The sequence below is a fragment of the Sebastes umbrosus genome, chromosome 12 (assembly GCF_015220745.1).
Source record: "Sebastes umbrosus isolate fSebUmb1 chromosome 12, fSebUmb1.pri, whole genome shotgun sequence".
Taxonomy (NCBI): domain Eukaryota; kingdom Metazoa; phylum Chordata; class Actinopteri; order Perciformes; family Sebastidae; genus Sebastes; species Sebastes umbrosus.
The window spans coordinates 14,939,500-14,965,167 of NC_051280.1; the positions used below are offsets into that span (position 1 = coordinate 14,939,500).

Here is a 25,668-nt window from a genome sequence, read left to right on the forward strand (position 1 = left end):
CAAAGCAGCGGAACAAAAACGCCGACACATCTAAGACAGAATGACAATAATGCACTCTGCGTGCCTAGTCTGATAGTCTGTAGATTATGTAGCCTATAGATAAGATATATTTTAATAATATACAGTTGTACCGACAGAATACAGTAGAGCACTGAAGCTGTTTCCATGCTGCGAGGCAGACAAGCGCTCGTGTCTGCCTCTGTATTCACAAAAGAGGAGCGCAGAGATCCTGCGGATCCCAGCGGGACATCAGTTGAGTAGGCGGTCCTTAATGTGGCCCAGGACACATTCGCGTACACACTGGTAAAAGAATGTGGCCATATGTGGCCCAGACCACCTCTGAATGTGGTCCGAAAGATCCGATCTCAATGCGTCTTGAGTGCGTTCATACCTGTACTTAGAGCTGTCCACTTGTGATCCGATCACTGAAGACGCATGTGAATACCAGGTCTGAAGAGGGCTATAGATTAGAGCTGGAGACACATAGTGCTACAGTGTGAGGAGGGAATGAGCTAAACACTTTCCTGAAATCTCCACCTCTTCCACATGCATCTCTCTCCCCCACAGGATTGATTCAAAGTGACTGGGCCCATTAATACTTTGATACAATGTATCTGTCGCCGGTGACACGGCAGGGTGCGTGTTAACAGGGAGGATCATATTTAAAATGGTTCCGCTCAGCACCCAGCAAAGGAATTAAACCTGGCCGCTTGGCAAACTCGTGGGCGCATGCGTTCTCTCATTTACTCTCTGTCTTCTCCGCCGCTCCTCTTCATCTTCCCATCTCCCCCATCCACTCCGCCCCTCCCTCTCTCCGTCGCTATCCCTCTTCTCCCAGTGATTATAAAGGTCTTTAGATCTAAGGAATGAATGAATTACCAAAGGCACAGACAAGGCTTGTGATTTGGACGCCGTGAATGAAAAATTACCCCTTTGTTCCCTTCATCAATTGCACGTCTAATGAAATCAAAATCCCGATCGCATAATCAGAAGAGGGTCCTCCACCCAGAGAGAGACCTGATGTGATTTGTAACCTTTCTTTTCCTAAGTGGAGATTAAGGCGAATCTCCCACACATTGTTCCCTGATGCACAAATGGATGGCAACTGAAAATCTTGTGAATTTGTCATTGGGGAGTCTTTTGAAGAAACAAAGAACCAGTTGGTGCTGTTTTCCCCAAAAACCTGCTCTGGCCTGTTTTTCCAAGGCCCTTTGTCTGCCCCGATGACTCCCCTCAACCCAGCGCTCAAGGTTAACAGTTTGTGGGATGGAACAACCTCGATCCAACGTCCTCTGCTCTGTAAACTCCTACATCTTCCTGCTTTTGACTGATTAACCCGTACAGCGGGGGGCAGCACCTTGGCCGGGTTTAACAGTAACCTGCCTGGACAGCGCTAATGGTCCCCGCCGACCCGTCTCTGGCACCGCACCCACTCTCAGCCAGTTAGCTTTAGCCTGAGTGATGGAAACACTGTGCCCATTTCACAGCCGATGAAGGACCCCGCCTCCCTCCGGGGAACTCTTTGCTAATTAGTATTAATTACTCTTAATCCTAACCCCTAAATCCAATCACTGGCTTCCCCTCTGTAAGCCTGCCAGACTCTCTGCAGCCTCCGGTGGCACTGCTCGCTGGGAGAAGAGCTCTATTTTTAAACTTGAAAAGGTGGAGAAACCCTGGCACAGTGCTCAGGACCAAACTGTTTTTTGTTGCGGTGACCCCCACTACTACCATAGAGGATGACAAATAACTAGGTCAGTGTCACAGTGGTGGCATAACAGTCCAGAATAAACAATTTTTGGGGGATATTTCCTTTAACATGGGCATTATATTTAAACACAATTTCCAACTCCCTGTTTAGTAATTAGAGAATTAATAGATTTCTCATAGATGCTCATTAAGTAATCATTGTGCATAGTATGAGGCAGCTAATTTGCATGAATGAAACATACGGAAAGTAGATAAATAACCTGTTGGGACCCATTTTTATGATTAATCACAAACTGAGGATGTAGGGAATGAGTACAGTAATAAAAGACTCATTGAGAACCATCACATATTATACCTGGGATGTGTTTTCTCTTACATCTTTTGCGTAGTACATGAAATATGAGAGATCCCTCTTCACCTACCATGTCTATCCTTTTAAATTTACCAATATATATATGAGTATTATTATTATGTAGTATTCATTTCCATACCACAACTACATGTGAAAAGGAGAAAAAAAGCTTTGCGTGCCAAACTGGAGGTGCTGCCAACTGCCAACAACGTTGAACCACAAGGCCTATTCGCATGAAAAGGCGTATGAATGACACGATAATGCGCAAAGGCATTAAGTGTTCAATAAGAACACCTTTCTTGCTTTTGGCGTCCCATTTTTACGCCATGTAGTCTGTACTGACAGCAATGTAAATGCAGCCACGTAAATATGCTACGTTCAGAGCAAGTGACGTAGAATAAATATTGAGAAAGACCTCTTGTGGTGGGCGGGAGGGGAGGTGGAGGGGTCCAACAAAAACAGGACTTTCAACCAGGAGACCGCTGTTTTGTTTTATAAGTTACGTTAGTGACGTTTGTTACGTGTTTTATATTGACATTTGTGATGTGTTTTCTGTAGTTATGTTACGTTGTTTATGTACTCATCTTCAATCGTGATGTTTTTCCTAAATCTAGCTAAATGGTTTTGTTGCCTCAACCTAACGGCGGACGTGACCGTAGTTTTGTTGCGAGGCGTACAAAAGCCTAAAATGCGTCCTCATGACACGCAGAATGTCATTGTAATGTTGTGCTATTTATATGCCTTCCCATGAGATCGGGTTGAAACACAAGTGTTTATAATAGTGAAAACACACTCATCCCATAAAAACATACAATCCATGATATTTTATTAACACTTATAGGAGAAACACGTTTTGCTCAGCGCTTCATCGGGCTCACAAAAAGGTATTTGTTTATAGTTTTTTGATGATTACAAGTCTGAAGTCAAGCCTGCTTTACACACATGTGCTATCTCTAATTAGTGCACAAACTGTTGTTTTCACGTATTTACGCCTTTGACCCATTGTATGTTTTCATGAGCCTGGTGAAGTACTGAGCAATCAGAGTTAGAGGATCTTTGATAATATATTTGATAAGTGTGATGTCACTTCCAAAAACACTTATGGTTTATGATTTTTGACCTACAAGACTTAAAGAGGACATGAAACGTAACTGTTTATGCACCTTGCATAAAATCTGTTTTAAAAGTTGTTAAAACCACAGATATGAAAAATTCATTTTCGTAATTTCTACCTAGTTATCTAGCTAGCAAGCCGCCATGTAAACGCCATTGCATACGTAACGAGGTTGGTTCGCCTCCAGCGGTGGACATCAGTCAATATTTTGGTTAAAATTAAGATATTGTTCCAAAAGTAATGGCTATAATATTTTTTTTAATTTGCCACCAGACATTGTGTGATGCCTTTTCAGCAGTTAATATGGAAAAAAAACTGCAGTGACAGTAAACAGTGTTAATCCCACCCTTAAAATTACATACACAAGACACAACGAGAAAAATGTTCAAAAGAAGAAATCCTAAAACAGGAGGAGGACCACAGGAAAAGCTTGAAGAAACTACAGAAATGTTGCTGAGGATATACGACGCGCAGTCGCCTCTGTTTTGAGGGATAAACGTGAAAGCGGAGTATGTGGGGACGAGAACGGTGTGAATACCGGGGCTCCCCAACCCACACCACCCGGTGCTGCCGCTGAGTAGGTGGTGTCTGTGTGTGGACACTGATAAATATAGCATTGGTGCCAGAATGTATAACATAAATATCTTAAATTAGACATTAATCTGTATCTTAAATATGAAAATGTGCTTTTATTATTCTGGCCTTTAGCCTTATACTGAGGACAGGAAATGGTACCTGTGTTTCCGATGCCCAGCTGCAGGGTGCTGCGGTCCTTGGTCAGCCCGTTGGTTTTGGGACTAGCAGTGGGGGCGACGGTGGCCACCGCTCTGGGCGGTCGCTTCCCAGGAACCTTGACTGTCGTCCTCAGCAAGTCTATCTCTTTCCCATGCACATTCTGCATGTAGTCCTGTAGAAAGTGGGGGGGAAAAGAACATGAGTTGTGAATGGCCTGCACTCAATTAGGAGTCCAAATATTTCCATATATTCCCCTCCATTCAGAGAGCTGATTATACACAGTGGACCAACAAGAACCCAGGAATTATGGAAGAAAAACAAATTAAAAGACTATTCAATTTCCATCCCCATTAGTCACAACCCATCTTAGACCTTCCACTAAGGGCGTGTGATAGTGGGGGAAAATGATTGTAAAGCCATTATGCATCACCTGTGCCCACGCCGTCTCTCCAAATAGCGAGATGTTAGGCTTAATGAATGCAAACAGTCTCATCCTCTTTCAATTTGGGGCATTTGATTTGGTTTAAAGCGACTACTGCCCAAATGTGGGAAGCCAAGGTGAAAATCATTGGGCTCAGCAGAAAAAGACCCAGATAGAGGCGAGCTCGGCCTTTGCCGTCCCCCCACCAGCTCCTCTGCTTTATTACCGTGTCATAAAGCACTCATTTCTTTCCCAAGCCTCCTCGCTAATTACCCAGTGAGCGCTCTCATTTCATTTTATTGCTGGAATTAACAGCCAGATCGAAGCGTGCAAAGCTATTAAGATGTGTGATTAAGCCACATTCAATTAGTTTCTACAAACAATTTAATTGATGTAGCAGATAGAATTAACAGAAGGTGATTGTGTGGATGGCTTGGCTGACTGCGAAATTAAAGGTTCCCCTCTTCCACTCTCAGTCTGCCTCCCCTCCCTCTCTCCTTCCCTCAATCTCTCTTCCCCTTTCTTACTCCTTCTCTGCTCCGCTGCTCAAAATGAGCTCGAGCTGTTACCGCGTTAATGTAACTGTCTCCCTTATTTCACCTCCCTCCGTAAGTCAACAGATTCATAGATTCATAGATTGCCCTGATGACCTGTAATAGCTGTAATGATCAAGAGATAGCCTGTTCAGTCAATTACATACATCACTGTAGCACAGCTCCGCTCTGCTAATAACTGCTTGTAAATTAAACCGCTAACACACTGTCAGTGCAACAAGGCCACACACAAGGTTCGCGTCTAACTGTTGGGCTTGTGTTCAAAGTTTGAGCTGTCTCATTAAACACAAGATGTTGCGCACATCTTTCATTTTTACCTCGCCAAATTATCTCAACATCTTAAACACAGAGAGGAATGAGATCAGAGAGTGATGGGAGGGGGTTTTTTTTGGAGAAGGACCGGGCGTTTTCTGAGTGTGGCACGGGGGCTCCTGAGCTGTCTGCTGCCAGCCAGCCGAGTGTTTAAGAGGTATTAGCGGCCCAGCGGGATTCTGACAAAGATGGATGTGGGAGGCTGGTCAGGCTCTGCTGCCATGCGGTGAGAACCATTATAAATACAAGCCAGCGTGGAGTCTGGGCGCGGCGGGCACAGCCATGTCTCCATTAGACGGCACCGGGGATGGACACCGCAGGAGGCGACAGAGATGACCACTAGGACACCCTGTTTCTTAATACTACGCTTAAAGTCACAGGGTTAGCTAATATAACTACAGCGATAAGTCTCTGTAGGAATCATGAGCCTATATGCTTGTAATCCAGCTCACTACGGCAGGCGGTGGTGGTAAATGTAATCCCATCAAGAGAATCGCGCTCAGCGGTTGAAAAAGTCCCACATTAAAAACCTCCAGCGGCACCCTCGAGTACAAACAGTAGTGTAACAAACACATAAAGCCGATTGGAAAAGAAATGGGAAGGGAAGAAGGGAGGGGGGGTTCAGACTCACATGTAAACTGGGGTGGTAAGTAAGGACACCGTTATCACACAGTGTGACATATTTCTTCTTCCACTCCTTGTTGAGGGATTTGCCACTTCGCTTCAGAAGGATTCCCTGTAAGAGACAAGACACCACGGTGAGCATATGCTCCTCTCAGAGCAGCATGGTGGATGTTATGAGCCATTATGGATGTTAAATACCATAAAACAGCATTATTATTGCTATTACAGATTTGTTATGGCAGTTACATTTTCTTTGTGGCAAGTCATAAAGCAAACAAACATCATTCTAAGCGACAATTATGACACAGTATGGAAGTGATTATACATTAACAACACATCCTCATCACCAACTCGTCACATACTGTTGCTTTGTCACTTTATGGTCGCGGTAAACACGTGGTTAACGTTGTGAATTCAAACATAAACACTTGCTTAGGTTTAGGCAACATAACCACTTAGGGCCCGTGTCCACCAAAGTGTTATTTCCCAGCTGAAAACGCCAGGAAGTCCTCTGAAAACGCTCAGCTGGGAACGCTTGAGAGCGCTTTGGACGCTTTGGTTGCGTCTAGTTAATATGTTACGGAATATACGCAGAAATAAACATGTCAGCACAAGGTAGAGGACTTGCACTGACCATTGCTCTGGATAAAGGGAAGGCTGACGCATGTAGGGAGAGAGGACAGACCTACTGGTCTATGTGGGTTCATGAGATTTTATGGACGAGGACACATCTCGGTGAGTGCGATCGATCGTTTTCTGATACAGATTCAGATCAACTTTGTCTTGAAATTTGTTTGGTCCAGTGCTCCAGACAATGAGGACAACATAAAGTCCACAGTAAAAACAATAAAAAACAACAGCATAACATACACAATAAGACCACAATATACTCATAATAATAAACCCATTTGATGAAGTCTTTGTGGTAGGCTATTTGTCCCACCCCTCCTCCACTGTGACTGGACGGTTTGGTAAAAAGTGACCGTGACGAGCGTATCGTTTTACCCAAAGTTGAAAATTTTTCAACTCTTGGCGACCTGAAACACCAAACTTGCAGCGTTCAGCTACTAGCGCCATTACCATAGTGTAAATAAGAGGCGCTCCAATTGCAAGACATCAAAAAAAATAGACTGGTCTCAGGAAGAATTTTTTTGGTGGACACGGCCCCTTAGTTGGGTTTAGGAAAAAACATCATGTTTTGGCTAAAAATGACTGTTTGTAAAGTGAAAATGAAACTTAATGTTGTGAACATGGGACACGAACAAACAGCTTGTTTGTGAAGTGAAAGTGACAATTAACGCACGGGATATGAACAGCAGCCACCTTGTCTTTGTTGGATCTGTCCACCACCCCTCCCTCCAGCCCTACGTGTGTTTTTTCTCTCTTTCTGAGTGAACTGAATTAACTACGTCACCACACTTTCTCTGTGCTTTAATATTGATGCGGATGGGTTTACATTTTAGTTAATTGAAAGCCTGGTGCGTCTCATACAAACGCGAAAGGGTGCCTTGTGCGTCGGTATCACACGCCGAGGGGCGGGACAAAGCGTCGGTATTTGACGCCCTGCGTATGAGAACGGGGCTGATATTAAAGAGATATGAAAACACAATAGTAATATGTTGTTAAATCCCCTTAAGATTTTATTCTTTATTATAATTTGTTGCCTGACATGTTTAATGTTTTTTCTATTGTGACCATTTGAACCTCCAAATTTGGCCAAGTTCCTCTGGCACAGAGACCATTCAGAGAGAGAGAGAGAGAGAGAGAGAGACAATCCAATTTGCTAGACCTCCTCCCTGCATTCATACACATAACATGCTGAACTCTGGAAGACCTCTCAATCCGGGGATTAGGGAGTGTGATCTCCCCTCTTCAAAGCCCACTCAGCTCTTATTCTATTCTACTTTATCTTCTGGGGCCTTTTAGGGCATCAGATGGTTTCCTTATCTGCTGAGTAAATCCACCGGTAAACAATGCAGTTCCTCTGCTGGAGGTGGCAAAACGCTGCTGAGTGCAAGGGCCAGGAGGCTCTCTGGGGTTAAATAGTGAGGAGGGGCACGCTTAATTAGGGGATTAAACCGGGGCAATGTTTGTGCTTTTACAGCCAGGGCCTGTGTGTGTGTGTGTGTGTGTGTGCTGAAGAGGGGGGGTTAAAGGGGGTAGTATTTTGCTAGCCTGGCCCATCCTGCAGGCTTTAATCCTGATTAACACATCAGGAAGAGTTGACCCTCGGTGACCTGGGCACCAGGCTGTTTGCCGACAATCATCCTAATCCCAACCCTGATTCATCTGGAGGGGGGGCGAGCACTGACTGTTGTTGGGAAAGTTTGGTCTTTTTAATATCTTATGAATATACTTGCCTGTTTATAGCTTCTCACTGGAGCAGGACTTCAAATATGGCTCAAATGTTTGCTTTCAATCTACTCAACAATATCCAAATCTACTCCTCTCAATTAAAATCATTAATTTAGTCGATTAGTCGACTAATCGGTCATTTTGGTCATAGTCGATTAAGATTTCTTTAGTCGATTAGTTGTTTTTTAATGCTTTTTTCATGCTGAATGACCCTCTGGTAAACACAAGATTTAAAGTGGTGCTTTTGTGTGATTCTTTGTGGAGAAACTCTGTTTTACAGACCTGTCGATTATATCAACTAATCGATTAGTCAACAAAATCGCATGTGTGTTAGTCGACTAAGAATTGCTTTGGTTGAGGTCAGCCCTATAAGTTACAGAATATAGAATAATATTTTCTAATGTTCTAATGTGTGATAATCTTATTTTAAAATGGCTAAAGGTTATTTTTCCAAATTAAAACTAAGACCACTGAGAAAAAAGACCAGCATCAACGTTGGCTGTGTGTTGCTGAAGCTTAATAAATTCTACTGAATAATTAGTAATACAACTTGTTGGACGGTGCTATAAAATAAAATTGTCCCTGTGGGTAGGAAAGGGGAACCAAAAAGGGGCAAAAAATGAAAAATACTGGTTTCATATGTTCTGTTTAATTATTGTTTAACAAGTAAAAAACTTGTGCATTTAAATTATATATAAATGTTATTTGACACATCAGAAAGCCTTGGTTCTGATTATTTTTCAGGAAGAGAAACAACGTGTCCTTCAAATCGATAACTTGCTGACTGCCCAGACTCTTCTTCTCAATTTAGTCAATAAAAGAACTGTAAACACTTTTTAAATGACTCTCTAATCATACAAAGCAAATGATCCAGTCACAGGGCCTCTGGCGACTTTATAATGCATGTTTTACAAGCAAAATATGTTGCTCATCTCGTGGCCTTACTGAAGCATACATAAATCTATACACGCAATCAGTGCAGAGCTTCGTATATTTATCAGAGCTGTGAAGCAGATCAATAAAGATGCTAAGACAATAATAATGTGAAAATCTTTACACGTGCAGACTCATTTTTCGGTTTTATTTGAACAGCTGCTGTGATATATCTTTGATAAAGCATGTCACGTTCAGTAACTGGAAGCTTGACAAATGATTTAAGATCATTTATCAGAATTGTTTGGATTGAGCAGTGCGCTCTTTACGTGATAGTTTGGCATCAAACGGCAACATGTGTGGAGCCCTGTGCTTCCCTACAACACTGTCACACACACACACAAAGAGAGGAGTGTGTTCAGCCTGTGCGACATAAGGAAACAGGCCGATCGTCAGACGTGCTCTCTGTGGCCACACAATTGTCATATCTACACAGAGGAGATAGTGTCTTTCCCTCTTTTTGTCAGGCGACCAGGAAAAAAGCTGCATCCTGCCACTGTGGCTGACTGATAGGCCGGCCCTTTGTGACAGGGGGGAATAAAGTGTGTGTTGGTGTGTGTGTTGGGTTGGCGGGGGGGGGGGGGGGGGGAAGAATGCACTCAGGAGCTGTTGGCGGCTCCTCAGCAGTGAGTGCATTGTTATCCTCACTCACTATTTTTACAGATAGGAGGGGGGCAGGAGCAGAGGGGAGAGGTGGAGGAGGTGGGGGGCATGTGGTGTGTAATTTGGCCCGATGGGGTGAGGAGGGGACGGGGGGGGGAGTGGTAATTAAGCCCACATTGACACTTTGATCTCCTTGATTGTGCATTTGACTGGCCTGGAGATCAGCTAGTTACACCACTAACCCCCTCCCTCCACATCTGTGTAGCCAAACTCCCCCCCCCCCCCCCCCCCCCCCCCTAAATAAAATCCTTTGTAGATAAAGAGGGGGGTGGCTCTTGTCAAAAGTTGCCATGATACTCAAACAAACTGGCCCTGGACCTTAGAGAGGAGCTCCCCATAATGTACTGGATAAGAATGGGAGAGTTTACAGTAGAGATTGCTCAGAGGGGATTCTTTCTAACTCGCATGTACTCAGATTTGCCACCTTCTGCAGGAAATTACACTAATCAACATAAAAACTAGGGCTGTCAATGGATTCAAATATTTAAACGCGATTAATTGCATGATTGTGCATGGTTAATATTTTTTTTATTTGTTCAAAATGTACCTTAAAGGGAGATTTGTCAAGTATTTAATACTCTTATCAACATGGGAGTGGACAAATATGCTGCTTTATGCATATATTTATTACTGGAAATCAATTAACAACACAAAACAATGACAAATGTTGTCTAGAAACCCTCACAGGTACTGCATTTAGCATAAAAAATATGCTCAATTCATAACATGGCAAACTGCAGCCCAACAGGCAACAACAGCTGTCAGTGTGTCAGTGTGCTGATTTGACTATGACTTGCTCCAAACTGCATGTGATTATCATAAAGTGGGCATGTCTGTAAAGGGGAGACTCGTGGGTACCCATAGAACTCATTTTCATTCACATATCTTGAGGTCAGAGGTCAAGGGACCCCTTTGAAAATGGCCATGACAGATTTTCCTCGCCAAAATTTAGCGTAAGTTTGGGGCGTTATTGAACCTCCTTCCTGACAAGCTAGTATGACATGGTTGGTACCAATGGCTTCATTAGGTTTTTGGATATCAGGATCTTTACGCTAGCTTTAAAACTGAGCCCGCTACCACCTTAAAAATTAGTGGTGTTAAAACGAATTTGCGTTAACGTGTTATTGTCATGTTAACTTTGACAGCCCTAATAAAAACCATGAGCTTTACAGAAATGAAATAGAAATGACATGTTTGCAGAATTGATACTGTGAACTTTCACATTTTTATCTTGTTTTTTTAAGGGGATTTATCAAGGGTGTTGTGCAAAAATTAAAAAATTTAAACATCTGTTGTGTTAATAAGTATGACGTTGATGTAAAAGAAATGTAACACTACAACATTTATTTTAATTTTATAACATGATGAAACGGTTTGTATCTGTTTCATGAACATCTACTATCAGTGACAGGCCGATAGATACTGTATCCATATTTTCTGATTGAGTGAGGGGGCTTAAAAGTGTCACCCTGCCATTATTTCCGCTGGACCCAAAGCCTTAGTAATTTTGTTCAAAAAGGGAATGAGAAGGTCTGGCTCAACATTTTTTTAAAAAAAGGGCATTATCTTCTATCACTTGCAGGTAAAGAGGATAATATAATGATGCTGACCCATTTTCAAAAGCCCTCATATAATCATGAGTGATTGCTAATCAATGTGTCAATTACTTCTCCTTCGGTTGTAGTCGGACCTTTAGAAAATGATCCTCACTCAGATGTGTAATTCAGTGTTCAGTACTACCAAACTGGTCCTTTGCAGCAAAGCATGAATACATAAAAAAAATATATATAATAAAAGAAAATTGTGATAAAAAAACTGCAAAAATTCTTTAAGATGGGGAAAAAATGTGCACCAATGTTAAAATAGAAATCACAGTCAGTGAGTCTGTAGTATTTAATGTAGCACAATGCAACCGATTATGAAACTACCTGAAAAAAAACAAATAGTCAGAGTAAAGAAAATTATGTCTTTAGGGATATCTAATGAAATTTTCAGCTAATCGTAGCTGTCAACGTTGATTATATGGATGTGCATGAATGAACTTTTATGTAATAATACTACCCACACACAATTATGAGCCATAATAGCAATAACATTTCCACTGGGACCAAACGCTTTTATATTAAAAAGGTGCATCCATGATCCAAAATGTAAGATTATTATCAGAACTGATCACAGGACTGGGATCATCTCTCTGACTTTGAATACATGAACTAACGCGACACAATAACTAAGTCTACTAAAAATGTTAAGGTTTTCTGAAGCCATGATATGCTTGTTGGCTGCGTTTATAGCTGCAACGATTCATCGATAAGTTGACGACTATTAAATTAATTGCCAACTATTTTGATGTTTGATTAATCCATTTGAGTATTTTTCTAAGAAAAACAAGTCATAATTCACTGATTCCAGCTTCTTAAATGTGAATATTTACTGGTTTCTTTACTCCTCTATGACAGTAAACTGAATATCTATGAGACATTTGAGGATGTCATCTTGGACTTTGGGAAACACTGATCGACATTTGTCACCATTTTCTGACATTTTATAGACCAAACAACTAATCGATTAATCGAGAAAATAATGGACAGATTAATCAACAATGAAAATAATCGTTAGTTGTAGCATTAGTTTTTTTTTGTAGACAAACAATTAAAACAGACCTTTATTTTCAGATATGGTCATTTGAGAAACACACAAAATGTTTATTTTCATTATCAACGCTTCAATTTCGCAATTTACCTGCAATATATGAGGTCAGGAAAGAACTGATTGTGCTTTTAAAATGTCAGAACCTACATATTTTTTAATTTGGTAGGTGTGTAATTTACACAAATTGGGAGTTTTTTTGCTAATAATCTTTCTGATGTTATGTCTAAACCCTCAGCCTTCTTCTCTCTTGTACTGGCATTGAGGTAATTTGTTATGTTGTATTATGACGCCATCTAGTGGTTACAGCAACACATGACCAAATCACTCTGGTGAGCTCTATGGTACTGTACTTTATATCGTGGTTCCCAACCTTTTTCCTTAAGGGACCCCTTTTCTATCACTGAGTAAACTGACGACCCCTCACTAAGTAACATTTTATGGATATTTCTTATTATAGTCAGTGCATAACAATAATGGTACAGAACAACTGATAAACTGTACAATTGACCCACATAGTGAACGCAATAACTGCAGGAAGTTTGTGTAAAACGATTTGGATGAATTTTGAGCTGATTATTTCCTGTGAATATTGCATCAGAGATGTCTTCCTGTTATTTTTTAGTAACTTCTATTAAAAGTCTCTCTCTTTTTACGTTTTATTTTGAACAATCCTACACTTGGCCATTGTTCTATCAACTCTTTGGTAGTTTTAACTGCGTACTTTTCTCATTTTTAAGTTTATATTTTAAAGGTCCAGTGTGTAGGATCTGCAACCAACTGAAGTCTCTCCAGTGTGCCAAGCGTGTTGGAGAGCTACGGTGGCTGACATGAAAACGCGAATGGCCATCTCTAGAGCCAGTTTATGAGTAGCGTAGGACTTTGGAGCAGAGCCAGTGTGTAGAGTGTGTGTGTGTGAGTACGTGGGAAGTGAGTCGTGAAGCAAGAGAGAGATACAGAAAGCGGCGGCGGCAACGGGAGCGAGAAACATTAATGACTCCGGCCCAAGCAGGAAAAGTTAACAGAGTTTTAGGTTAATTCTGGGCTACTGCTGAAACATGATGGTGAAACATGGCAGACTCCATGGAGAAGGACCCGCTCCCTATGTAGCTATAAACGGCTCATTCTAAGCTAACGAAAACAACAATTCTTATTATCAGGTGATTATACACTAAATAAAACATACTTATTAATATTATATACCATTTCTGCCAATAGATCCTCCTAATTGTTACCCACTGGTCCTTTAAATAATGATCCAAACTTTTAAGGCCCAGACACCAAACCGACACTAAAGAACTAGCGGCGACAAAGGTCGCCTGTTGCGTCGTCTCGCGTCGCCTTTGTATGGGCCAAAAAGTTGCACTCGAACACACCGCAGAGACGACAGCCGACGGCCAACTACCACGTACGTTCTGCGCCTGCGTGAGATGAAATAACTCTCCACACCCGCAGGTCGCGGTAGTCTGTATTTGTCATTCAAAAAGGGAAACCGGAAGACCGAGGACTGCGGATATAAAAGCTGTTGTTATGATACGTACATGAAACAAAGCGGCGTTTGCCGACCATTTTCACACCACACTCACTCACGACTTAGCTTCATTCCAGATGGTCATGTCGTGAAAATATCGGTGTATTAGAATGATCAGATGAGATGAAGATAAAAAATGAGAAGAGCCTTCTGTGTGCCCTCTTGACTTTACTCGTTGGCTTGCTTTCCTCACGTACGTTTATCTTCTTGTGCACTGACTCAAAGTGATTTCTCTCACTGACGGGTGCTGCTGCCGATTTAACATGCTGAGTCGGACGAAAACCTCAGACACGGGCAGACTAGAGCCGACAGTGCGGGCCACAGCGCAAAAACTAGGCTGACAGACGCTCAACGACGGCCCCAAACTGTCTGACGGCTGACAGCTTGGTGTGTCAGGGTTTTTAGTTTGCTTCAGAGAAATCAAGAAGGCCTCGCGACCCCCCGTGAAGCTTTGACGACCCATAGTGGGTGACGGGACCCCCAGGTTGGGGACCACTGATAAATTCCTTAACACACAGTATATCAACATTAAACAGAAAAACAACATCTAATGTCACAAAAAGGGATCACACTTACCCAGGTAACTATGAGAAATGTAGGGTAAAAAGTGAGGAAAGCTGCTTACCTGTTTGATAGGTATGGCCCTCCCACTGCCTATGCTGTCTGTTTTACTGTCAACGCTCTTTGCTTGTTCACTGGCTTTCCGTGACTGCAAGACAACAAGAAAGTCAGTCAGCAACTGAAGCGACACAAAGCAGAGTGGGAGATGTGGGGTGTGAGGGGAGTTTTTTGGGGCGTGGTTGTGTGTGTTGGTGTGTGTGTGTGAGGGAAAGAGAAAGAGAGACTGGGGGTCAGAAGGGGAGGTGAGGGTTTGTGTTTGGAGCATTTGTGGAGAAACTCGACGTTTGCAAAATAAAAGTCTCAAAAAGAAGCTTGAAATTAACAGACAAGCAGACCAGCGGAACAAACAGCAGTAACACCGACGTGCAAGTTAAAAAAGAAACAAAAAATTAAATAAGAGACCAAACCAAGACCACACTAGACACATCTCAACACAGAGGAGACCAAGGACGACCACACATTGAGTCATGACTCAGCCCTGAAACCCTTTGGGGGATCCTTCCCTCTGTGTGAGACCCAGAGCGGGCCCTTAGTGGACCTGCTGACTGCTATACCAGCGTAGCTTCAGCTGTAGCATAGTCGCACTGATAAGGGCTTTTGTAGCATGATAAATACATTAAAGTTCATCACAGGTTAAAGGGAGAGAAGGGAGAATGGTTATTTCACAAGTTAAAGTAGCTTCCTCCGACCTGCAAAACCTGGTGGGACATAAAATCATTGCACATACCAAACCATTTAAATGTCAAAATATACAAGAACATGTCAAGTTTCTGTTCTTGCCTGCGAGGGGGGAAAATGGTTAGACAGTAAATATAACTTTACATGGAAATAATAATAAAATCATTAAAGAAATAATAACCTCCCCACCCCAAAAACAAATAAAGAGATGTGATACAGGTAGGGACAGACATGAGTGTGTATGGTCTCACTCAGAACATGAGAAATGTCCAGTCACCAATGGAGAAGAGGTAGAGTCTGAGTTCAAGTAAACCAACTCTGGCGTTTATATTTTTTCCAACATTTTATTTTTTTTTTAATGATGACTTGGTTTAGCTTCTATACAGACACCATACAAAGCAAGTCACAAATTCACTTCAAAATATTCAACAGATTGAGCCAAACATTGCAGTTCCCACAAAATATAGGATGAACAATAAAGGCATTATTTCATATACTCCTTATATGTATGTACTTTGTATAGAGTACCATTGTAAATAAAATACAATACAAGATATACAGCAGTCTATATTTTCGTCAATCCCTTCATGATAGAAAAGCGATTATGCGAGAGTTCATAATCTCTGTACCAAACCTAAACTGAGGAAAATGAAAATAAATAAATGAATAAAAGACAATTGAATGTGCAAAAATAAATAACGTCAAATAAATAAAAAAGGAAAAACAATGTTAAGTTTAACTACATTCATACAAGTCGGTGCAACCCAGTGTCATTTGTTGGCAACTTTCAGTATAATATCTCTCTGTGAAACACCCTGACACTCTACCCTGATTTTTATGAAGGCCTTCATAAAATAACCCCAGATTACTCTAATCTAAAATACCTCTTTGATAATACATTTATACCACATTTTCAATTCCATTCAATACTCCCTGGAAAAATAAGAAGGAATCAAAGAAACACGAACCAAAGGAATGTAGGAAAATCTAAAAGGAAGAACAAAAAAACAACTTGGCACCTCTAGTCCTTGAGTCCTCGTTTATGGCAAAAGGCAGTGTGATGTCATGTAAGGAAAGGTCGTGTCCTTTGGGAGGCTGGATAACAGTTCCAAGAGTGACTTGACTGTACAGCGTGTTTTTGTATGGGATGTTTGAATGAGAGTTGGGGGGAAAGGGGAGCAGGGGTGGACGGGGCATTTCCAGAAGAGTCCCTAGAGTCTGTCTCACTTCGTGATATCTGACAGTCTACTTTGAGTGCGCTCAAACACTCAAATGGACTCGACTTTAGGCTGCGTTTGACGCAAAGTATTCCACATAGTGCAAGTTCTATGCATTACCCTAAATGCGATGAAGCACCGAGGGTAAAGCAGCGACAAGCTGTAAGTCCTCAATAAATAATCTCCTCTATATCATGACTGGCAAAGCAGGGGGACTCTTTTTTTAAACCATCATGCTCTTCTAATTCGGAAGGAGTCGGAAAGCCCTTTTTGTTGAAGAAAGGTTGGAAACAGAAGCACAAATCTGCAAATATTGAAAAACAGTGTCAAATGTTTTTTTTTTTTTTCTTTGTTCGTTTTGGTTATGTTTCGTTTCATACGTGGAGATCCGGTAACAAGTCAAGGGACTAAAAACATGAAATGGGAAACACCGAATGGCAGACATTAATATGTGGATTAAATGAATATGAATGAATGAGTGGGATGGAATTAAGTAGAAAAAATGCAGTAGTATTTATCTAAATCCCTAAACAGTGTGCTTTTTCAACACAAAAAGGGACGGACAGCCTGAAGACGTCAGGAGAACCACAGACAGATTACATAACAGATTGTTTAGAGTTATTGACCATGGAAGCACTAGGAAAGAATAATGTGTACTGTGCTGACACCTAGTGGCCGAGGACAGTCATGGCAAAAACTGGCTTGAAATGATCGTGGTTGGTGGAATTGATTTGTGAGGGTGGTGAAAAGACGGAGTGATAAGATCTTCTGTAGTAAAGCTTTGAGTTTCATTTACTTACTTAAAAATGGCTAAAAACCAAGATCCATCTATTTTAAGGGTCTTTTCTAATAAACTACAATTGATGTTTTGGCCAAAAATATCTGAACCCAAAAGTAATTATTTTACTCTCCAACACTTTTAACTCAATAAACTGCACATTGCAAAGGATTTTTCTTAATTTCAAGAGTCCCAATGCCAATGCCACGAATGTGACCAATATTACTTTTACATCTGATTACAAATGGACAACATTAATTACTTGCAGCAATTTTCTCCTCTGTAAAATTAGAACAAAACACACTGTATGTAATGTCTAAAGTGAGTCTGATATTGATCTTGTCAAAGCTTGTCTACTGATGACATTAAGGCATATTTTCTCTCATTGAATACTTCTTTTGAAACTCTCAAAATGAACATAAAGTGAACTACTTACAAGAGTGTGGCTAGAAAACATGACTTTCTGAATGGCAGCCTGCTGTCTATCAGTGAGTAGCAGGACTTTTGGAGAACTTTGTAACACAGATGTCATTTTACTTTTAAAACGGACAAAGCTAGGAAAGGGACATCCTCGGTATGGTCGTGTCGATGAAATATTTTCTCTTTCGTTCGTTTTGTATAATGGCAAAAAGGTTGGCACTGCGAGTCTTCCTCTCCTTAGCCCATCGCACTCTTCAAGTGTCACTGAAGAAATGTCGCCCCGTTAACTTTCCGTCCCCTCCTCCTCCTCTGCTTCTTCCTCCTCCTTCTCTCCTCCCTCGCCCTCCCTCCTCCCACCCTCGGCTCGCTGCTCCTCAGAAGGTCATGAGCTGAAACTCCCGCTCGGCTTGCCACTCCGGCACCCACACTGGGTAGGTGGCGTGCTTCGGTATCTCCATGACGCGGACGGGGAGAGGCTCATTTCTCTGGTGGACATGGTTAGTCACTACCTAGCAGGGGGGGAAGGGAGACAACAAGGGGAGCTAGCACACAGCCTGTACTGCTCGGACGCCACAGAGCCTGCGGCTCCCACAGCAGCTGGGGTAACAGGGTGAAGGCGGTAGGAGAAATAGAGGAAGGAGGGGGAATAGATAGGGAGTTAGTTAGAAAGAGATGGGGGGACAGAAAAAGGCAGAAGGTAGGAGACTGGAATCAGAGGGCGATAGGAAAGAGGTAGAGGAGAAGGGACATTTTTTGAGGTTGGGAAGGGCAGATGTACCAGCGAGAAGTCATCTCACATAGCCTGATCTCTGTCTCATAAAGCTCACAAAGTTCTGGAGGAAAAATAAATAGAAAACTTGGAAAAAAACCTTTGGAAAAGCTGACTCAGGCATTCTAAAAACACTCTTTTTTGGAGGCACAAACAGGCTCTCTGTAGAACTCTTTCATTGATTTGAAGAACAATAATGCCATTTAAAAAAAAAAAACGTTCTACAGACCTCCCTGAGCCTGAAGAGGCAGAGGGCTGGCTACGTGAGATTAGGAAAGGCTTAGCAGCAAAGAAGAAGGCTGGTGTAGGAGGGAGAAGAGAGGAGGAAAGGGGGGAGCAGGCTGGGTAGAAGAAGAGGGCAGAGGCTACAAGTAAAAGACAAGCTTAGGACAGCTAAAGAAATTAGAGTGGTTAGTGCACACATATGCTATTGGTTAGAGCAGAGGGCAAATACGACAGGACATGGGGTAAAGAGCAGGCAGACAGGGGTCGGGAAACTGGTGTGGTAGTGAATCTTGGTGGTCGAGATCAGATTTTGGGCCAGAGTAGAAGTAAGAGGGGAGTTATCTAGTGAGTGGGTGAGGATTTCTGGGGCATTGGGAGGGTGCGGGCATGCGTTACTAGCAGCGTGTAAACAGGGCATTGGCTGGCTCGGACTTTTAGTTTAGCTTGGTCGGGCGGGAGAGGTGGCATTGGCGGTTTGTTGCTGCCGTCTCTGCCCAAAAGGGAAGTCACTGCAAAGAAAGGATCTAGTAAAAATAAGAAGGGGGAGGGGGAGGGAGGTCAAAGATTTAGACAGTGCAGAGGGCCTAGTTTGTTATGGGTGAGATGAGAAACTTAATCCATGCGCACTTACTACATCCAATTAGAAAAGAAAAAGGACATGAAAAGAGTTGTTTTTTTTTCCACAGTGCTTATCTTTGATATTTGCTTTGAAAGACGGGTTTATTCTTTTGGAGCATTTTCGGGGATCTAATATAATTTCTATTTTTCTCCTTTTGCCCATTGTGCTGTGTGAACAAGACGCTTTCTTTGCCTGCATCGGAGGCAGGAGAGGTGGCTTGGATGCATTTTTGAGCTACCTGTCTCCCTCTGGTGGACAAAGTGTGCTTGGCAACATGCCTCCTAGTAGTGTGAGTGGGTGTTGCTTTGCATCAGCTGTCGCATACTTACTGTGAAAATGTTGGAGCGGCGCTTTGACTGCTTGCGGATGGGCGTGGGCGTGTTGGAGGAAGCGATGGTCTCAATGCGCATCTCCCGCTGACTTATGCTGGGGGTGGAGGGAACAGAGGAGGAGTAGTCGCTGAACGCACCCCCACCATTGGCCGCCTGGGGAGCGAGAGAGAGATTAAGCGGAACCGACAGAATCAGAAGAAGGGAGGAGGAGAAAGATGGAGAGATTGAAAAGCCTTTACAATGAAGGGCATTCTATTTATTTCTTCACACTGATACAAAGACATTATGATTATGAGCAGAAGTATGTTGGAGACATCTTTAAATAAAACCATAAAGCTCTTATTTATATTAATGTAACAACATGATCAGTAAGTAAAACAGTGTGCTGCAGTCTTTTATGATGTGGATCTCACCTGGTTAATGTGAACAGAGGGGATAGACGCAGCGGGGACTGATGAGTGGCTGGGAGAGTTAGGGAGAGATTTGCATGGACCAATAGAGAGCTGCTGCTTTTTCCTCATGGCCACAACCTTCTGGGCAACTGGAGAAGAGAGCAGCAGAAAAATATAACACATTGTTCATTAATCCTGTCAAATTCTTCCTGTTATAAATCATTTTTCAGTAAAAGGAATCCAGAGAGCTTTGGGGGACTGGTTAATGACACAATGAGAACATCACAATCATACTTGTGCCTCTGTAGATTGTTAGTTATACCTTTGCTACCAAAATTAGCACGTACTGTATATGTAGGTTTTCTAAACACGGAAAACCTGCTAAAAATAGGCGATAGACTCCTTTCCCAATGCCAGCAGAGGTAAAATGACTGTTTCTGTCAATGGAGTCTGGTGGCTTTGAGGAGCGCATATAATGGCTGTTTCTTTTCACATCTTTCTCTGGTGAATTAAGAGTTTATTTAGACCAAACTAGAGTTGGTGTTTGTTGGAACATCTACCCATAAACTGCTAAAAAAATACAAATGTTTTTAACCAACAGAAACGATCATCCTTTGAAAGTACAGAACTGTATGTCAGTTTCCAAAAGACAAATTTTGTTTTCATGACAAATGAATGTGGTGAATGTACAGCCAAAAATCACAACACAGTAGAAAAAGTAGGAGTAATAGTTCCAAAAACATATTAGAAATTGAATCTTTTGTAAGATATCTAATTTTTTTTAAACTGTATGTATAGCAGACAGCAAGTCTTATTTAAAGGTCAGTCTTCTTATTTTGAAATGTTCTAGTCACCTGTGATTAATTATAGGGTGAGTTCACCCAAACAACTTATTTTCTTACTTAAATTTAGTAAGTCGCCATCCAGATAGATTTCATGAAGGTGTTAAATGCCAGATTGGGAGCATTTCTATTGCCTCCACGTGGCTCTCAACATGGTGACGGCTGAGCTAACGGTGCTAACAGCGCTAACAGTGGAAACAACGGCAACAGTGCTGACAGAGCAAACAGTTTTAACCTGAGGGGGAACCAGAAGGTGGGTGCTATGCTTCCGCAACGGCACCATCGGTTTGGACGGCGTTATCAGCTGTAACCACCGTATGAGAGTAGTGCAGAGCGGCGGCCATGAGCTAGCCAATGGGGCACGCTCACATACACTAACATGCACTAATAGCATGCGTTATCAACAAAGCGCAGAGAAGCTCGGATTACAACACACACGGAGAGAGTGACTTCATTCGCATTCATTCATTCATATCTTTACATAGCAAATAGTTGTTTGATGCTATATTAATGCTCTGGATATCGTATAGAGAACCTTTAAGTACGTTTTTGAGTTTTCGGTCTCCCTTGTCAGAATGATAAGTTACAGGTCTAAAAATTCAACAACAGCGCAGTCTTCCAGAAACTACTGAGGTGAACTGGCCTTTTAATATTTAGTTTGGTAACTGTTAGAAGTGTAAACCATCTACCAGGAACACACAGATGATTAAATCATTTTATGTTCTTATGGGTAACTTAATCAATGAGACAATCTGCCTGATGGTTTAAATTAAAGGGCTTTAAAGACTTATTTATCTGTACCCTCAGAACATGATGTTTAGCCTGCGTATTAAATATTAAGTGGGGAAGATTTTCTTCCCAGTGTCATAACACCACCAAAACATTATAAAACTGCCTAATTTTCTACATTTTCTTGTGATCTAACAGAGCATACGAGGTTATTGTAAACATGACAATTAGTACCTTAATTCAAGACAGCTGTAGACATGAGCAAACACAACTAAAGGCAACTATGGCGTTATTATGTCTGACGGTTAACATGCATACATAGTGTTAGGACTACGGCTGTCAATCGATCAAAATATTTAATCATGATTAATCGCATGATTGTCCATAGTGTCAGTGTGTCAGTGTGCTGACTTGACTATGACTTGCCCCAAACTGCATGTGATTATCATAAAGTGGGCATGTCTGTAAAGGGGAGACTCGTGGGTACCCATAGAACCCATTTTCATTCACATATCTTGAGGTCAGAGGTCAAGGGACCCCTTTGAAAATGGCCATACTAGTTTTTCCTCACCAAAATGTTAAGTAAATTTGGAGCGTTATTTAACCTCCTTCGCGAAAAGCTAGTATAACATGGTTGGTACCAATGGATTCCTTAGGTTCTGTAGTTTGATATGATACCAGCACCTTCACTCTAGCTTTAAAAGTGAGCCCACTACATCCTCTGAAAGATCGATTGTGATAATGCGTTAAAGAAATTAGTGGCATTAAAACGAATTTGCGAATAACCCGCTATAATCGCGTTAACTTTGACAGCCCTAGTTAAGACATTTCAGTAAAGTCTTCATAAAAACAGAGAAAGAATTCTGTTTTTCTCTTGCTTCTTTATAAACAGAGCACTAACACCATACTAATCAAATAAAGCTCCACAAAGTAAGCAAAGCTAATTCCAGCCAGACAAAGTGGCATATGAGCACATTATCACAAACACTTCGGGCCATTTGTTTTCCAGTCAGGTAATAAGCAACATACTGCAAGGTGGCTGATATATATCTCTTGGGGGAAAAAGCTACCTCTATTTTCCAAGAGAAGTAATCATACAAATGATGCTTGCAATTTTTTTGTGTCAGTCTCTGAGCTCTACAGAGGGATGTTGGCCAAATGAGACCATTGTCACCATCTGAACAACCTGATTTTCCATGCAATTGGTGCAACCCGTCATTTAATTCACGGCACACTCGAGTGAGGGACTGGGTGGAGCGAGAGGGAGGGAGACGTGACGTGAATTAGCACTGAGGGAAAGAGAGATGATTTGAAGTTGCGCTGACAGCTGGGACCATAACGCCCGGCTGCCTGCTGCAGCATGGCAAATACAGAGAGAAGGCAAGAGTGATACGGAGCGACATCTTCAAACAGCCGACACTCCTTCATCTCTTTTAATTATTTCAAATTGGGCTTCAGGAAGCAATTACGGCGGGGAGGGAAGACAACGTGCCTGTGCATCAAGTCAATGACATGCAAAGTGAACGTTGTGTTACATATTCAGATGTTTTGTGGAGGGATGACAGGCTTTCAGAGGAGCTGCAGCCTCAGAGGATAATGTGCCAGAGTTGAAGTTCCAAAACGACAGTTTCATGACTTCAATTATGGATTCACGGAAAAACTCAGAGTTCCCAGATACTTTTAAGAGACATTAAGAGGGCATTTCACTATTCATACTCAACTGAATATTAACTGGTCTCTAGCTTAGAGCTCCACATTTGTATGCAATCCTACATCGTGATTTAAGCTGGTAGTGTTTAACAATTATATTCAATTGCCTGCTGTATTATTAATTGAGGTGAGAGCATGTTAATGCTCCTCTACTGTTCACGAAGTATACTGCCAATCACAGCTGCTGCAGCATAAAGAACATTAACGTGTATGTACACCACCACTCTACGCAAGTCAAGCATGTACAGGCTTTTATGCATATTGCTAACAATAACTCATGAACAGCATGAAGCACTTTACAATTAGCAAGGAATGAAGAGAAAAAAATTAGTGAATGTTATAACAAATTCTCCTCATGTTTTACAGAGTGACACACAAAGGGTTACAAGGAAAAATGGTTCTCCGAGATTATCAAGTTGATCGAATGTTTTGTCAGAGGAACTGACTGATTAATTACCTCATAGTTTTGCACAAGTTAGACCTAATTTGACCACTTTTCTTGAAATGGGAAGAAAGTGAAAAGACCCTCTATCCCAGTGGTGTTCACGTCATTCACACAATTATTCTGCTTATTTGTTCAGTCAAGAATTTGTCAAGAAATTAGGGCTGTGTATTGGCAAGAATCTGGCGATACGATACATATCATGATGCAGGGGTTACGATTCAATATATTGCATTATTACACGGCTTTGTTGAATACTCGATTCTGATTGGTCAATCACTGCGTTTTATGGTATGTTATTTCTTCATAGCAGATCGCTGCTATGTATAACAGACCGTTGCTATGGACGCAGTTTTGATGTCGGACTCTGGCGGACCGTTTTTGAGTCAAATAATTGAATTCTTAAGTAAGTATCCGTGTAATAAGCAGGATAACGTACAGCGAACCGGTCATTGTTGTGAAATAAACCCATTCAGGTCCACCTCTCCGCTTTGCGTCGGGGTCCTCCATCGACCTGTCGGGGAATACTTCGCCACAATTACCGGCTCGCTGTGCATTATCCCTTACATATATTCCGATACTGTAAGCAAGGCAATATATTGCGTTTTTTTAATCTAATTTTAGGAAAACTGTCACAGTATAAAGAACATACCAACATATGTATAAAATCTAAAAATCTGCAGTATATCAAATATACTTGATTTATTGCGGCTTGTTCTAGATGGGATGTAGTAAATGACTATAACGCGAATATCGAGTGAAAACATTAATTGTCATGCATGAGCATGTGTTTTTGTATCTGGAGGGAGGCAGGGAAGCAGGGATAGAGCCTGGAGAGAGCGAAAGAAGTGAAGCGCCAAAGCGAGTTTATACATGTTGAGGTCGGAAAAGGTGATGGAAGATGCCAGCCTCCACTTAGAAAAAGATGTTCAAATTAGCCAACACGTTATTTTGCGGTACGTGTATATACTAGGCATTACGGAATGTAAGATCTGACTTCAAAATAAAAGTGATATTGCGGTGACTGACGTATTTGTAACCAAATCTTCACATTTGAGAAGTTGAAACAATTGAGTTTTTGGCTCTTTTGTTTTATAAATTACCATAAAGATTAATTAATAATAAAAATAGTTGCAGATTCATGTTTTGTCAATTGATTAATTGTTTCAGCTCTAGTGAAAACAACGGAAATAAAAGCGAAAGAATACAGTTCAGGAGTTAACAAACATATCTCATGATAAACTAGTGAAGTGTGCTGTACTCTAAACATCATCATGTTGAAGCTACATAGTGTACTTCCTGTCTAAACCATTTCCAGTTTTTTGGCCCCCCTCTCACCGTCCTGGAAGACTCTCTCCACATTCAGGCCATAGGTGGAGCAGGTCTCATAATACGTGCAGCGCTTCAGGTCGTTTGACAACTTTCTGGCCCGCGAGTCATCGATCACTCTGGGGTTGGCAGCACTGATTGCGTCTAAGAAACATGGTAAGAAAACACAATCAACTTAAATGACTTCACAAAAAAGACACAATATATACTTTCATTTTGAACACAGGCAAAGTAATTTCCCAAAACAGCTGGGCACTGTAGTTTTTAAGAAAGGTTACTAAAACAGGAGTAAAAAGATAATTTGTTGGGGACTATTTCCAGCTGCGGATTAATACACTTTTAATGTGCTTGTGAATGTTTCCGGCAGCAGGATTGGTGTATGAAGGATTGACTAAAAATAAACTACAGAGCCCATGTTCACCGTAATGAGGGAACATGTCACCCAGTGCGACAGTGTGGCTCACTGATGTGTTTTAATAGTTTTTGGACAACAAAGGAGCTTGACTGCACACAGAAAATAAGCTACTGTGTATCAGGCTTTAGCTACACAGACACGCGTTATTATATATAGTGTTATTACACTTTCTAAGTGTAAAGACAATGTAAGAATACACA

At 41.6% G+C, this 25,668-nt stretch overlaps 1 protein-coding gene across 4 annotated transcripts in view; it reads right to left on the reverse strand.

Moving 5' to 3' along the window:
• The window catches only part of agap3 (ArfGAP with GTPase domain, ankyrin repeat and PH domain 3), a 150,498-nt gene that overhangs the window by 48,601 nt on the left and 76,229 nt on the right, over window positions 1-25,668 (reverse strand). For 3 of the 4 annotated variants that reach the window (XM_037788459.1, XM_037788460.1, XM_037788457.1), the window contains exons 6-11: window positions 25,063-25,197; window positions 20,023-20,150; window positions 19,607-19,762; window positions 14,576-14,659; window positions 5,827-5,931; window positions 3,909-4,080 (exon numbers count right to left, since the gene is read on the reverse strand). In XM_037788459.1, the coding sequence (XP_037644387.1) occupies window positions 3,909-4,080; window positions 5,827-5,931; window positions 14,576-14,659; window positions 19,607-19,762; window positions 20,023-20,150; window positions 25,063-25,197 (780 nt within the window). Of the gene's footprint in view, window positions 1-3,908; window positions 4,081-5,826; window positions 5,932-14,575; window positions 14,660-14,755; window positions 16,771-19,606; window positions 19,763-20,022; window positions 20,151-25,062; window positions 25,198-25,668 lie in introns of those variants that run through there. The other variant, XM_037788461.1, reaches the window with a different exon arrangement.